Source organism: Mytilus edulis, chromosome 12 (genome assembly GCF_963676685.1).
Source record: "Mytilus edulis chromosome 12, xbMytEdul2.2, whole genome shotgun sequence".
NCBI lineage: Eukaryota > Metazoa > Mollusca > Bivalvia > Mytilida > Mytilidae > Mytilus > Mytilus edulis.
Window position 1 is genome coordinate 50,420,599 of NC_092355.1, and position 16,062 is coordinate 50,436,660.

The 16,062-nt window shown below is 33.2% G+C and overlaps 1 protein-coding gene across 1 annotated transcript in view; it reads right to left on the reverse strand.

Moving 5' to 3' along the window:
• Positions 1-16,062, reverse strand: part of LOC139497673 (MAM and LDL-receptor class A domain-containing protein 2-like) — a 174,450-nt gene that overhangs the window by 27,654 nt on the left and 130,734 nt on the right. Inside the window, exons 44-47 of the mRNA XM_071285906.1 lie at positions 7,024-7,143; positions 4,164-4,244; positions 3,040-3,190; positions 67-218 (exon numbers count right to left, since the gene is read on the reverse strand). Coding sequence (XP_071142007.1) covers positions 67-218; positions 3,040-3,190; positions 4,164-4,244; positions 7,024-7,143 — 504 coding nt within the window. The remainder of the gene's footprint in view (positions 1-66; positions 219-3,039; positions 3,191-4,163; positions 4,245-7,023; positions 7,144-16,062) is intronic.

Sequence of the window (16,062 nt, forward strand, 5' to 3'; positions counted from 1 at the left end):
CATGGTAGAAAATTACCAACTTAGACCAAGATTGTAAATGCTGTAATAAAGACAAGCTAAACTTACCACATTTTATCCCCGTTACATAATCATAATCATAATTTGTTTCATTTATCTGACAATCTGACAGTTGTCTTGATGCTGATGTACACCGGACAGATTGTTTTGCATGTTTTGGTAAACCTCTCATATAGAATGTGTTCCTTATAATTCCAGATCTGAAAATTAACAAAAAAGCTGACATACTAAACACAACGAGAATGTGTCCATAGTACACAGATGCCCCACTCACACTATCATTTTCTATGTTCAGTGGACCGTGAAATTGGGGTCAAAACTCTAATTTGGCATTAAAATTAGAAAGATCATATCATAGGGAACATGTGTACTAAGTTTCAAGTTGATTGGACTCAACTTCATCAAAAACTACCTTGACCAAATACTTTAACCTGAAGCGGGACGAACAGACGAACAGAAAGACGAAAAAACGAACTGACGCACAGACCAGAAAACATAATGCCCTTCTACTATCGTAGGTGGGGCATAAAAACTTTAACCTGAATAGGGACAGACGGCTGAATGAATTTAAAAGGAGGTCAAACAAAAGGACGGCCGAACGAACAGATGCATAGACCGAAAAACATAATGCCCCTAAGGCATAAAAAGTGATCTTTACTGACCATGATTCAATTTTATATGAAAGGTATCACATTATCAAAACATTATCAATGATCCATGAAAATAAGGTCAAGGTCAAAAGAAACCTGCTAGATTCACATGCACACCTTACAACTATTCCCTACACCCAATATAATTGAAAAGTTCTATTGCTTATAGTATCTCAGAAACAGACCAAACCATGAAAAGTTATCACTGATCCATGAAATGAGGTCATGGCTAGATTCACCCTTTCTGAATATGTACATCTAACAATTATTCCATACTTCAAATAAAGTTAAAATATTTCTTATATTATCTGAAATATGTAGCTTTTAACAAAGAGCTAGCAATGCTGATTCCATACAGATAAGCATTCCTGTCTGGCATTCTACGACATTCGTCACTGACAAGAATAAAAATCACATAATTTATCAAGGCATGACTGAAGGCCATTTGAAGATTCGGAAAGCAAACTTAGGGCAATTAAGGAGATCCCAATGGAACAGGCTTGATAGCATTTTGATAAAATGTATCAATTATGTCCTTCATAAACAAGTTGAACAATTTAGGACTCAAAACATCTCCTTGCTCGACTCCAGTTGCACGAGTGGAATAACTCCCTTATAACTACTTCGGTACTGGTATGAAAATACGGATTTTTTTGTGTTATTTAAATTTGCTGTTACAAAATATTAGAAATTATTATAAATTAAGGAATGTATCTCCCTCATGCAAAGCTCTGATTCCTTTCACGAATTTGACTATACTTTTTGGACCTTTTGGATTATAGCTCTTCATCTTTTATATAAGCTTTGGATTTCAATTATTTTGGCCACGAGCATCACTGAAGAGACATATTTTGTCGAAATGCGCATCTGGTGCAACAAAATTGGTACCGTTGATTTTATTACTACCACTGGGTCGATGCCTCTGCTGGTGGACTATTAGTCCCCGAGGGTATCACCAGCCCAGTAGCCAGTACTTCGGTACTGGTATGAAAATACGGATTTTTTTGTGTTATTTAAATTTGCTGTTACAAAATATTAGAAATTATTATAAATTAAGGAATGTATCTCCCTCATGCAAAGCTCTGATTCCTTTCACGAATTTGACTATACTTTTTGGACCTTTTGGATTATAGCTCTTCATCTTTTATATAAGCTTTGGATTTCAATTATTTTGGCCACGAGCATCACTGAAGAGACATATTTTGTCGAAATGCGCATCTGGTGCAACAAAATTGGTACCGTTGATTTTATTACTACCACTGGGTCGATGCCTCTGCTGGTGGACTATTAGTCCCCGAGGGTATCACCAGCCCAGTAGCCAGTACTTCGGTACTGGTATGAAAATACGGATTTTTTTGTGTTATTTAAATTTGCTGTTACAAAATATTAGAAATTATTATAAATTAAGGAATGTATCTCCCTCATGCAAAGCTCTGATTCCTTTCACGAATTTGACTATACTTTTTGGACCTTTTGGATTATAGCTCTTCATCTTTTATATAAGCTTTGGATTTCAATTATTTTGGCCACGAGCATCACTGAAGAGACATATTTTGTCGAAATGCGCATCTGGTGCAACAAAATTGGTACCGTTGATTTTATTACTACCACTGGGTCGATGCCTCTGCTGGTGGACTATTAGTCCCCGAGGGTATCACCAGCCCAGTAGCCAGTACTTCGGTACTGGTATGAAAATACGGATTTTTTTGTGTTATTTAAATTTGCTGTTACAAAATATTAGAAATTATTATAAATTAAGGAATGTATCTCCCTCATGCAAAGCTCTGATTCCTTTCACGAATTTGACTATACTTTTTGGACCTTTTGGATTATAGCTCTTCATCTTTTATATAAGCTTTGGATTTCAATTATTTTGGCCACGAGCATCACTGAAGAGACATATTTTGTCGAAATGCGCATCTGGTGCAACAAAATTGGTACCGTTGATTTTATTACTACCACTGGGTCGATGCCTCTGCTGGTGGACTATTAGTCCCCGAGGGTATCACCAGCCCAGTAGCCAGTACTTCGGTACTGGTATGAAAATACGGATTTTTTTGTGTTATTTAAATTTGCTGTTACAAAATATTAGAAATTATTATAAATTAAGGAATGTATCTCCCTCATGCAAAGCTCTGATTCCTTTCACGAATTTGACTATACTTTTTGGACCTTTTGGATTATAGCTCTTCATCTTTTATATAAGCTTTGGATTTCAATTATTTTGGCCACGAGCATCACTGAAGAGACATATTTTGTCGAAATGCGCATCTGGTGCAACAAAATTGGTACCGTTGATTTTATTAGTTGCCCTGGAAAAATATGTACAGTAGAGTGAAAATATATGGCAGATACTACATGTCGTACTTACGAATATCCTAGATATTGACAGATCAAGGATGGACAGTATGTTGTTTCACGACAGTAAACATATCCAAACTGTCCTCTGATTACAATCTCAACAATGCCTCCTGCACTGTCTACTGTTGTAAATGTTGGTATAATATCCAAATGAGATATAACTAGAAAAAGTTAAGAACAGAATCAGATATATATCACAGGTGATTGAATTTTGGTTACCAAATTTCATGATTTCAGGAAAAATTGAATGTTTACAGCTTTTTCATCATGCTGCTACTATAAAAAAAAAATTTTGATATGTTAATGGCATCCAACATTTACAGTGAATTTTAAAAACTAAATTTCATTATATAAACAAGAGTGCACACAATGTATTGCTTGCTCTTACTTATGATTGAATCTGAAATATGAAAGTTTTACTACAAGTATCAAACAAACTTAACATTATCAATGGTGTATGAAAATTAGTTCATGGTCAGATAAACCAAGTCAGACAAACATGTACACCTTACAATAATTCCATTCACCATATATAGTGATCCTGTTGCTTATAGTATCTGAGAAATAAACAAAACGTACCACCAAAAACTTAACTTGTCTAATAGAACAATGAAAATAAAGTCAAGGTCAGATGAAACCTGTCAGTCAGACATATACACCTTACAATCATTCCATACACCAACTATAGCTGACCTATTGATTATAGTATCTGAGATACAGACCTGACCACACAACTTTAACCTAATGATCACTGACTTATGACCTAATGATCACTGACTTATGACCTAATGATCACTGATTTATGACCTAATGATCACTGACTTATGACCTAATGATCACGGACTTATGATATGATGTCGAGACCAGGTGAGCCCTACCTGCATGTACATGTTACAAGGAACCTATAATCGTATTACTCATAATAAGTGAGTATTTCACTTAACAAAAAAACTTTTTTTTTTTCAAGCAGAGTCACTGAACTGTAGCGTCATGGTTTTTCCTCCTTTTAAGATGTAACAATTGCAAAAATATATCTTTTTTTATAACATAACTCTTGTATATTGTATTTAGGCGGTTTCCAGCTATAATTGTCCCTGTTTAGGAGACATTTTCCATGTTCTAAATAATACTTACTATTACTCACAGCAGTTGTAGATCTTTGAGTTGATGTGAATGGTGGCATACTCGTACTGGTACTGATATTTCCTACATAGTCTGAAAATGTTTAGATTTTTCTACAGAAAGTTAAGTTTTGCGCCTTCATTTTTATACAGTGTGAAGATGTAAAGGTGTCTATTCTAGTTAACTTGTATTTCTTGGTTGCTGTCTCACTGAAGTTTACCTCATTTTGTAAAATATCAAAGCAATTTTGTAGCAAAATGTTGAGGCCAGTCAGAGTCAATTCTCTGGAAACTAAAACATAGTTCACTAAGGCATACCTGTCAACTGACCCGTATTCTGCGGGTGTGATCCAAGATTTTCACAATTCTGAGGGATCACCCGGAACACCCGCCGGGTCATTGAAATAACCCGGGAATTCCGAAAATGACCCAATTTCACCCGTATTTCTTAGCCTTGAGATTGATTTCATAAGTAATATTCCTTTGAAATACCGGCAAATTCGTAATTCTTCCATGAACAGGAAGTTCATCTAGCTATGTAAACTGTCAAATTAAGTGACCCATTAAGTGCATGGCTTCACTTGACAGCTTTGGTGTCAAACACACTGTTAATTAACACCAATTACCTTAGCTTTAGGTCGTAAATAAATTGCACCATTGGTTTACAAACTGAACTAGAGTTACTTCCCCTTATTTGTCACCATTCAAAATTATTCCTTATATTTACGTTTTATGGGTGAAAAAGATTAAATCATAAAAATATAAAATTCAAATACATATTGAAAAATAACTTTTCATTATTTTTATACCTTTATACATTTTTTAAAAAAAGTTGAAAATTATTTTTTACATTTATACTTCCTTTAACTGTATTACTATATTTTATCATAGTCTAATTTCCTTGAAATATGAAAAATAATATAGTTAAAGGCTACATAGTCAATGTCTCAAACATTTAAGAATTACATTAAATTCTAGTGTTTGATGATTGTAGTATTTATTCTCAAAAAGTAAAGCACATATAACACTGAGTTACACAAATTTATAAAAGTCTTTAAAAGTGCAATGAAATAATATTTAATAAGATTTAAAATGACTTAACAAAGTGAACATGCATTGATGTTTTGGTATCTTTGATATACATTATAAGAAAATGTACCATAAATACTGAAATTCAGCTCGAAAAAGTTTGTACGCGTTATGACCTGAGATTTGATTCTTCAATGCAGGTCATAACCTGCATTTTCATCGTCACAGGTTGACAGGTATGCTAAGGGAGTACAGCTGTCAGTAACAATAACTAGTACTTTGAGGGTACTCACATAAGACATAAGACATAAGACATTTTATTTCACTAAAGCCCCACATGGGGTATGTTAGTACAACATTTTAACAAACAATAAAAGTGTGAACATATTTACATTAGAACAACATGGTTAACAAAGGTGCAATAATAGTATATATAATTAATGCAGATATTTGACAGGAAGTACAAATTATAGTAACATGATTAAGCACATGTATTAAAAGGTTTTAATAACACTTTTGCAAAATTTTGCTATTCCAGTAAGTGTAAATAAATCTGATGTATTCATCAATTCTTTAAATTTTAAAACATTTGGGTTATTACATATATTTAAAGGTAAAAATTTAGCTCTTACATTGTTGAAAAAGGTACATTTGAATAAGTAATGAAACTCATCACCAAGTTCATTAGCATTACAAAGATTACAATGTCTTTCAGTTCTATCAATATTAAAAAATCTGCCCGTTTCAATGGGCAATTTATTACTAAGGCAACGGAATTTACATAAATACATTCTTAGATCAGATGGTAACAACGATAAATATTTCTCAAAACAAAAATCAGATTTGTATATTCTGTAATTAAGACATTTTGCAGAATTCATAACATTATTACTCCAGTTCAACATAAATTTCTCACTTAAACATTTCTTGACATTCTTACTAATATTATCAGATTTAGCAATTATTTGATCATCCCACATCAAATTAAATCCACATTCATATAAAGTACTTTTAATTTCTAACAACCATTTAGAGTGATAGATACCCCTTTTACTAAGCTGATACAATATAGAATACAGTGTATATGAAATTTTTTCTCTTTTACCACACAAAAAGAATTTCCAGCACCTATAAGTATATTTATTATCTCCCCTTGAACATGTAGGACCGAGACTAGTTCCCATTTGCATATCCTCATCTAGTGTTCTATAACTGTGCAAGGTTTCATCAATATATAAGCCTAGCCATTTAGGAGTCCACTTACAAGCCACATGGACAGACAGACAGATAGATTACTGTCACATTGACTTTACCACTTATTTTCTCTTGTTTATGTGAATATTGTTATATGCAGCAGAAATAAAGTGGGTTTTTTGTTGTTGTTTTTTTTACTTAATTTAGAAAATAATCAATGGTCAGGTTTATATTAAAATTGTCTGAGGTGACAGAGCCAAAATCTAAAAGATGTCAAATATTACAGGAATTTGAATACTGAAGAGTCTAGAGTCTATATCATGCATTATAATCCTCCGGGTGCAGGATTTTCTCTCTTTGTTGAAGACCCATTGGTGGCCTTGAACTGTTTTCTGCTCTTTGTTTGGGTTGTTGTCTCTTTGACACATTCCTGTTTCCATTCTCAATTTTATTATGTCATCCTGACGCCTTTCATGTTACTATTCCATGTATACAGAATGGATTTTGCTTATTGTTGAAGGCTGTATAATCGTCTTGGAATGATAAAAGGAAATATTTGTTTGATTTGATAAAAAAAAATATGCCTAAAATATACTTTGTTCAACAGTACATCAGTCTGCCACTGATAAAATAATGATTTTATAACATACCTGGTAAAGTTAAGCAAGCATCATCATCCCTTAACAAGTCACAGTAATAACTGAGTTTGTACATTGATGGACTTGTATTGTTGTAACCACAAACTCCAGAAAATAACATGCTGAAGGTGTCTTAAAATAAATTGAAAATTTAGGTTAAGCATGTGACAAAAATGGCTTTTACACTTCAAAATTTATTTGGAGTAAAGACAAACCTATGCAGCTGAAAAAGTCTTGAGAAATGAAAAGCTCATGTAAACAGTTCAAAAAGTGTGTATTACACTCTAAAAGCATGTCTTGTTGGCAACTATGTCCTTAGCTTTGTATTGACAGGGAATATAGTAATTGTCTTACCATTGAGTAATTTCCCTTTGCAAAAATTAAATAATTGATTAAAGTTTGCTTTACGTCCAGTGTGCAAAAGTTGAAATGTACTTTTCAGTATTATAATTTATTAATCACTTCTCATTACTTGTACCCCTGATTGATTAAAATAACACTATAGACACCAATGAACCTGTGTATCTAACCTGCAGGTATCTGACACAGTGCAGAAAGTTGATACAGTTATTAATGACTTCAGACATTCCCAGTTGTATACCTATAGCTATTTCAACTGCACCAAATCATTTCTTTCCTTAAAACATGTTTGCAGTGTACTTCCAGCTATGTACTGGATAAAAATGTTGAGTCAGATTTTAACCTATTAGCTCTTATGAAGTCAATCCGTTTTTAATTTTTCTTCATTCCAAATTCCACAAGCTTAGTTGATAAGTACCCACAAATAACAAATTTTAGAGTCTTTGGTTTAAATCATCACATTTCACATTCAAAACAAACAGGAGAACATAATATCAATAAAACAATTACTGTAAAAGTTAATATTAGTGGCAGGTTCTTTATACAGTCCAGGCAATTATTTATTCGTGTAATATTATTTGGATGGGTAATATTACTTAAACAAGTAATTTTACCTTTATTACGAATATTTGTAATATAGACGAGTAGAAAGCGTTATCTCCCTTTACTCATAGATTGTTTCGACTATTACATCCATGTTTCGACAGACGCAGGCAAGTTAATAAAGGGAAATTTATCAAATAAATAATCTTTATTACAAAACATGAAACCCTGGCGGGTTAAAATGTAAACATATTAGTACAGATAAACAAAGCAAGTAAAATTAACAAATATAACACTTCTTTTCGCTATGATCTGCCAATAAACTGAAGGTTACATGTAATGCTGCGTATATCATTATCTGAATTGATATTGTCAGTATCTGACGGGTCGCAAGCAAATATTAACGGAAGAGGGTTTAGTATATACCTACTGTAGGGAACATTATTGTATGTATATGAGAGAAGTTGTTTATCAGAAATACAAAAAGAATAACTTCTGTTGTTCACGATTTAAAAAAGATAAATGCATAATATAATGGATTGATTTCGGAAAATATGATAAGCAGTGTTTGATTTATAGTGTTTCAACATAATACTTTAAAACAATACGCGACATAAGTCGTCAGTCAGCTTTTATCAATGTAGGATTTTTCAACAATTACACATGCAAATTACCTCAGTATTATGAAGGTTGTAATTAAACATAAATTAGACAATCAAATATCTATCATCATTACCATATTCTCCGGATTAAATATCATATTAAGACAAAAACTGGCGAGGTAAGGACTGGCACAGGAATATGTTGAAGGTCTAAACTAGATTTTTTTAAAATCTCAATTTAATCATAAATAAACGAATAACTATTTTAATATTATGATAAAATTGAGAATGAAAATTTGGGAATATTTCAAAGAGACAACAACTCGACCAGATAAGAGAACAGCCGAAGGCCACCAATGGGTCTTCAACGCAGCAATATCCCGCACCCGGAGGTGGTCCTTAATTGACTGTCCCTTAATACGTACCGATTATCAGGTTATCTGCATGTTGATATCGTAAAATATCAGCTGCGAGACATAATATGAAGCTTTATGTCAAGCAGCTGATATTTTACAATATCAATATGCAGATAATCTGATAATCGATTTATCGGGCTATATTTGCGTGTTTCAGAAGTGTTTTCTTTGTTTCACCAGTACACAAAAGATGACTTGATAAGTTCGGGTCAAAGTTATTAATGTCGGTTCAAACATTATGACGTCGCTGATATGTCCGGGTCAAAGTTATTAAGGCCGGGTCAACGTATTTGACGTAACAGAGACATGATACGGAATAATATTAAGAGCTGAACAGAGTGATATAGACAGTGGGACGACCGATAAAAATGAATACTAGTTCAGTGAAAATGGACGTCACACTTAACTCCAAAACATATAAATGAAGTAAAATTAAAAATATACAAGACTAACAAAGGCCAGAGGCTCCAAAACCCCAAGCGGTTCCAGCTCTGATCAGCATACTAATTTACACTTATGTAGACTAGTTTGTGATATCGAAAAACCCTGGAGTAATAACTTTTCAGTAATACAGAGATTTCTTTCGTTGAAATCAAATACGTTACACGAGCGAATCGGACAAGTTGAGATATATACAAACACCATAAGATGGTGAAAAAGGAACGTTACCATCAAACAATGGATAATTGACAATAGGAAACGAAAAATCATCTCTTTTGTCATAAATTTTGGAATTAAGCTTCCCGTTAAAGATATAGATATCATGATCCAGGAAAGGGTAGTGTTCATTGCCACCCGCAAACTTACATTTGTTCTCAAAATAATTAAACATTCATCGTAGAAAATTAGATAGAAAATATACCATTAACAATGCTCTAAAACGGGTTGATGTAATATTTGAAGAAAATATATATAGCAAAGGGAGAAACAATAGTCATATCACATTCTATATAATATCAAGAGACGTTTATTAATTAAAATACGTGTATCGCCTGTTGCAATAAAAAAAAATGTTGAATTTAACTTTAGTAGCTTCCGACAAAAACCTTTTGATAACAGAAATTCAATCTATAACAAAGACCAAGTGCATTTTAAAAAATAATTCGGAATAAATAAATATTAGTTAAAACGATTAAAAATGATAGCTGAAAGTACAAATGTAGCTTCTTTATAGCAGCGGTATTTGTTAAAGGGACTGATCGATAAGACGCGCGTGTTCAACATCATGCAAGCATGTGGAATGGTTAAGTGGTTAAATGCTTGATAAGTGAAATGACAGCTTTATTGCCTTTACGCCTACGCAGGTCAATTCAGTTAAAATTAAAAATGATGCACCGTCTAGTATTTCTCGCACTTATATCATCAGAAAAAACGCCAAAGGTAATTACATTTCAGTGTTGAAATTTTTGTATATGCAACAGTTTCATCAAAGGAGCGAAGTGATGTAATTTAGTATTGTGATTTGTCAAGTATTTTGAAAATTTTTACTTTTCAATGGTATACAGTCTTGCTAAGCCGTTGAGAGGGAAAACAAAATCTACATGTAACAGCTTACAATTCGCAGAGGCGGATTTAGGGGGGGGCAGGGGGCCCGGGCCCCCCCCTTTTTGGGAAAAAATTTGGTTGCTTATATAGGGAATCACTGAAGCGTGACTGGAGCGGGCCCCCTCTTAGATCAGTCAGTGGGCCCCCACTTATGAAAATTTCTGGATCCGCCACTGATTCGTATCTTTTCTCAGTTTTAACATGCCGGCATAACTGATTTCTTTGGATGGTTATCAGAAAAACTTAAAACCTCTATTAATAACGTTTATGTTTATACTTTACTGTTTTAACATGCCGGCATAACAGATTTATAGCTTTACTTTGCCATTTCAGTTATGCCGGCATGTCAAAACAGTAAAGTAAACACATAAACGTTAGTTAATAGAGGTTTTAAGTTTTTCTGATAACCATCCAAAGAAATCAAAAAATTTACATGCGGTATGGGCTTTGCACATTGTTGAAGGCCGTACGATGACCTATAGTTGTTAATTTCTGTGTCATTTGCAATCATACCACATCTTCTTTTTTATATGAGCTGATGAGACAACTTCAATAGATTATTGATACACATTATGTATTTAAAAGAATAAAAGACATAGAAAAGGAACTTCAATTTTACACATTAGTTTTACAGTAACTTGATAATCTCAGCATTGCCATTTTTCTAATATTCTGTATGTATCAACCACGATCAAATGTCAATGATTGTATAATATAAAAAATGGCCCAGAAATTTAGCATGTCTAGTCTTAGATTTAATACACCATAATCCCATCTGTTGCTTATAAATCAACAAGGGGGCATGTTGCAAGGCAAAATTTCTGCCCCTATCCAATATATCCTCATTTTCAGTGGCGGTCCAAATTTCCCCTACCATCATCCCGAATGGCCTCAATTACAAGACCTACCTATTGTATTTATTGTTAACTTGTTCTCGTCCTGAACATGCATGAAATATTTGCCACTGGACGTTCAGAAACCAACACTCGATCAATCAATCATTGATTCAAAGGTGGTAATTATTTCATAAATAGATTAATATCAATACACAGCATTAATTCAAACTATATAAATTTTAAGTAGATAATTTGTACGTGTAATACAAATACAACTATTTTCATTAAAAAAATTAGTTGAGTCCTAATTGTATATATGATTATATATATGTTCCGGACCGTATGAGTATTTGAACCGTACGCGTACGGTCTGGACCGTATGCGTACTTTTGCAAAATACTCATACGGTCGGACCGTACGCGTACGGTCTGATTAATATCATTAAGAAGTTGCTTAAGTTTATAAGTTACAAATGCATGTAAAGTTCATGTACAGATCAACATAACTTAACTCTCAAATTAATATGGAAAAGTTCAATTGTAATTGGAATAAAAGCTTTATTTGTTAACTAATAAAAAAATTCACGATTATTAAATCTATTAATATCTTGTATTTAGTATGTCGATCAGTAATACATTAATTGAATTATGATCATAGAAATTTACGATATCGGAAGTTAACATGATGTGGGACGACAATTTTAGAATATTAGAAACTTTACAAAAAAATGCAAATGCAAAGGAACATGAATGAACTGCAAACATGTAAATGTAAAAAATATATCATTAATTGTGGTAGTAAGTGTCACCTTGGGCGAGAGTACCAAAATAGTATCCAGATATACAATTAAACAAATATTTAATGTCAATCGTTCAATTGTTCATTTTATCCATCTAAAAGTAATTGTAATGATAACAATTTATAAAACTAAAAATAAAGATTGTGATAAATGGTTATCTCATACTGGGCCATACACGTATACTCATACGGTCCGACCGTACGCGTGTGGTCGGACCGTACGAGTATACGTATACGGTCCGGACCGTACGCGCCGGACCGTACACGTACGGTCCAAATACTCATATGGTCTGGAACATATACATTGCATCATATTTAATATAAACAGACATTATAGCATGAAAAGTTTCATTATGGTTAATACACCATAATCAAATCAAATCAAATCATTTTATTGGTGTAAAATCCAAATATTGGAGTGTTACCAAGACAAACATGACAATCATTACAAACATACAATATTGAAATTTAAACAACATTCATATTTTATAAGACTACATGTATATATTAAGATGTTTTGGAGGAGGTGATACTTTTGCAAATTTGAAAATACAAGTACATAAATTCATAATGCAACTGTTATTAAATATATCATAATAAATACTATAAGAAAAATATAAAATAGTCATAACTTTGTTACATCCCTCAAAGAGTTCTTTGTAATTTTAAAGGTTCTTTAACGTGAGGAGACTGTGAAACCTTTCGGAGATTACGTTTCCATTCCGACCAGACGTAGACTAGGTTCAAGCTATGTATAATCACCGTGTTCTATACATATTGATATATGAAATATGTAATACTTATGATATCGCTTGATATCACCTCGAGTTATTATACTCCGCTTCAAAACAATGGGGGTATACTGTTTTACCTCTGTATGTCCGTCCGTCAATATGAATTTTCGTCGCATCTTTTTCAGTAACTACATTACAAGGATTTCTGAAATATGGTTTTAGGGTTTTTATGAGTCAGCTACATCATTGTATACCTTGGATACGTTTTCAGATTCATCACTCAACAAATTCCTGCTGACATTATACTTTTAGGGGACGGAGGTATCCTTAGTGAGCAGTCTATAGCTCACAGATTTACTTGTTTGATTTCAATATAATAATTCACGAGCCTTTGCCGTCGAACTTTAACATCAGACATTTTAAGACAATTTGTACCCTTCAGAATTCAATTAAATTTGACAAAAAGAAGATTGTCCGGTGAATAGTGTGAGTGTTTATTGTTTTTTATTGAAAAAATCATATATGTCCGTTAAATTGCCATGGACGAAACATCATCGTCTTAAACTTTAAAATTCGCTAACGATTAGCCAATGGAAATGCCGTACTTCAATATCGTAGCAGTTACGTAGCGGCTACGTAGCTGTTTTCAACAACAAGTCTATAGCTTCACGTTCAAAAATCAAAATCTACGTAGCACTACGTAGCTGCTACGATATTGAACTCAACACTGCAGTTTTCACAATTCTCACTGGTTTCGTTCAATGTCGTAGCGGCTAAGCTACATCTACCTAGAAATTGGCTATTGAACGTATAGCTAGCATAGCCGCTAAATAGAACTCAGGGTTGCATTCAATATCGTAGCGGCTAAGCAGTGCTATGTAGATTTTGACTGTTGAACGTGTAGCTGTAGACTATAGTTGTTACATATATATTGATAGCAGCTACGTAGCCGCTATGTAGCTGCTACAATATTGAACTCAACCCTGGCCCAACACAATCATGCTGTCAAGCGAATACAAAATGGCGTTGGGAAGGTTATTACTGATGACGCCATTTTGCTACCTACATATATAGTATATCGTTCAACATAGATAGATTAAGATATCTAAGACAAAATGGCAATGCTAGCTGCTACGATATTGAACACAACCCAGGGATATTACACCGATCAAGAAATGTGAAAGCCTGGGTTGAGATCTGGGCTACGTATAGCTGCTATCAATATCTATGTAACAGCTTAGATCGGGTTTATCTCTTTGGCATGTTCCCCATTTCCATTCTCAATTTTACAATGTATAGATATATTAGCATATGCTAGGAGCTTTATGACCAAAAGGAACATACAAAGAATAGCAAAATATACGTAAGTTCAGCTATCCCTTAGGGAGTTGGAACCCTAGATTCTTTTAAAACAATTTCGAAGTTTTATCATTGGCGAATTTTGGAAAAGTATGTCAGTTGCTACTCTCGGGGATTATAGAACAGCAGTCCTCCTTTTTTCGGCGATTCGATACTGTCATGAAAATAGTTAATTTTGTAAAGCTTGTGTTTACTAATGTTATATGCTTTTGACCAAAGCTTAAATTTGTAGAGCAAAAAATTATCAGTGAGGTTGAACTTTTTCAGCCAATGACTGAATATAAGAACTCTTTTTAAAAGTCGCTCTCCACGCCTTATATTTCGACTTTGATATAATGCAGCGTTATATTATTTATAACTGTTGGTTACTCTGAATCTGTGTCTTAAACCCTGGGATAAGCGCACAATCTACATTTATTTATTCTAAAAGGTAATAAAAAACTTGTGAGTGGAAAAAATTAAAACTGAATGTCCAGTTGAGAAATTTCCCTATGATAAATATATAATGTATAGGCGGAAGATTACAGACGCGTATTAGCGCCACACATTTTTTTTTTTATATTTCTTTCTTCATGTATGTTTGCGTTTTAACGCAAACCTTTGCGCTTAACGGTAAATCTTTGCGAAATATAAACGCAAATATTTGAGATATAACGCAGACCTTTGCATTATAAGGCAACAACCATTTTCTTACCTGGGGGGGGGGGGGGGGGGGGGTGGCTGTGATTTTTTTGAAAAAAATATTTTGATGGCCTAGCTGAACGAAAAAAAAATTATGTTTTGCACTGTAGCTGAAAAAAAAATTATGCTGTCACCTGCTTGAAAAAAAAAATTTGCACTGCTGAATTTGAGAATAGTGAAAATAACAACAGTTGAGACAGTTGAACATCTTATAAACATCTGTCCAGTCTACAGATTAAGCTAAGATTTATATTTATACCTTATTACTTTTTGTATTTTCCTGTAATAGTGTTTGATCCGGAAATATTTAAAAGCATTCCAAATCTCCCACATGTATGCTACTACATTAAGACATACTTAAAACTGCAACTATTATAAAGATGATATGGTCATTTTATAACAGGGATAGATATGGTATCATATTAAAACAGTCTTTTAAAGTAGCCCTGATTGTGTATGACACAGACTTGTATACTGGTAGTATTTTCCTTTGTATCATTCTGTATCATTCTTTATACCTTTTTTTCAATGGAATGTCAATTATCATAGTTGGAAACAGTGGATGTTTATAATTTGGAGCTACTCACTCTTTGCCATTACATATGGCAATGGTGGCCACTTCAATTGCAGTATTAAAATTCAAGGACTGTAGTACCTGTATGACGGACTCAGAGAATATCATAATGTAGAAAGTGGGCTAAAAAAACAACAGAGACAACAGCCAATGCCAGGATACAGACCGAGCCATGCACTTTACATTTTACATCAATTAAAAAATTAAAATGAATTTTATGTAAATTTTATGGTTTTGAGGAAAAAAAATGTATTTCTGTTCCACATTATAGGAAAAAAAATTTTGCTTTCCTTCTCATAAGAAAAAATAAAAATTTATCGGAGGAAGGTTCTGAAAAAAAATTTATGAACATAATAAAAATCCCAGCCCCCCCCCCCCCCCCCCCCCCTTTCCCAGATAAGAAAATGGTTGTTGCCTAACGCAAACTTTTGCGGAATAACGCAAACATTTTCAAAAAAACAAAGAATCTGTCGTATTCTGAAACAACAAACGATTTCTTACATCAAAATTTTAAAAATGTTTATTCTAAATAATTTATTTTAAAGCAAAAATATCAGTTTCTATTTGACTTATAATTTTACAATTGTATGACATTATGTTTGC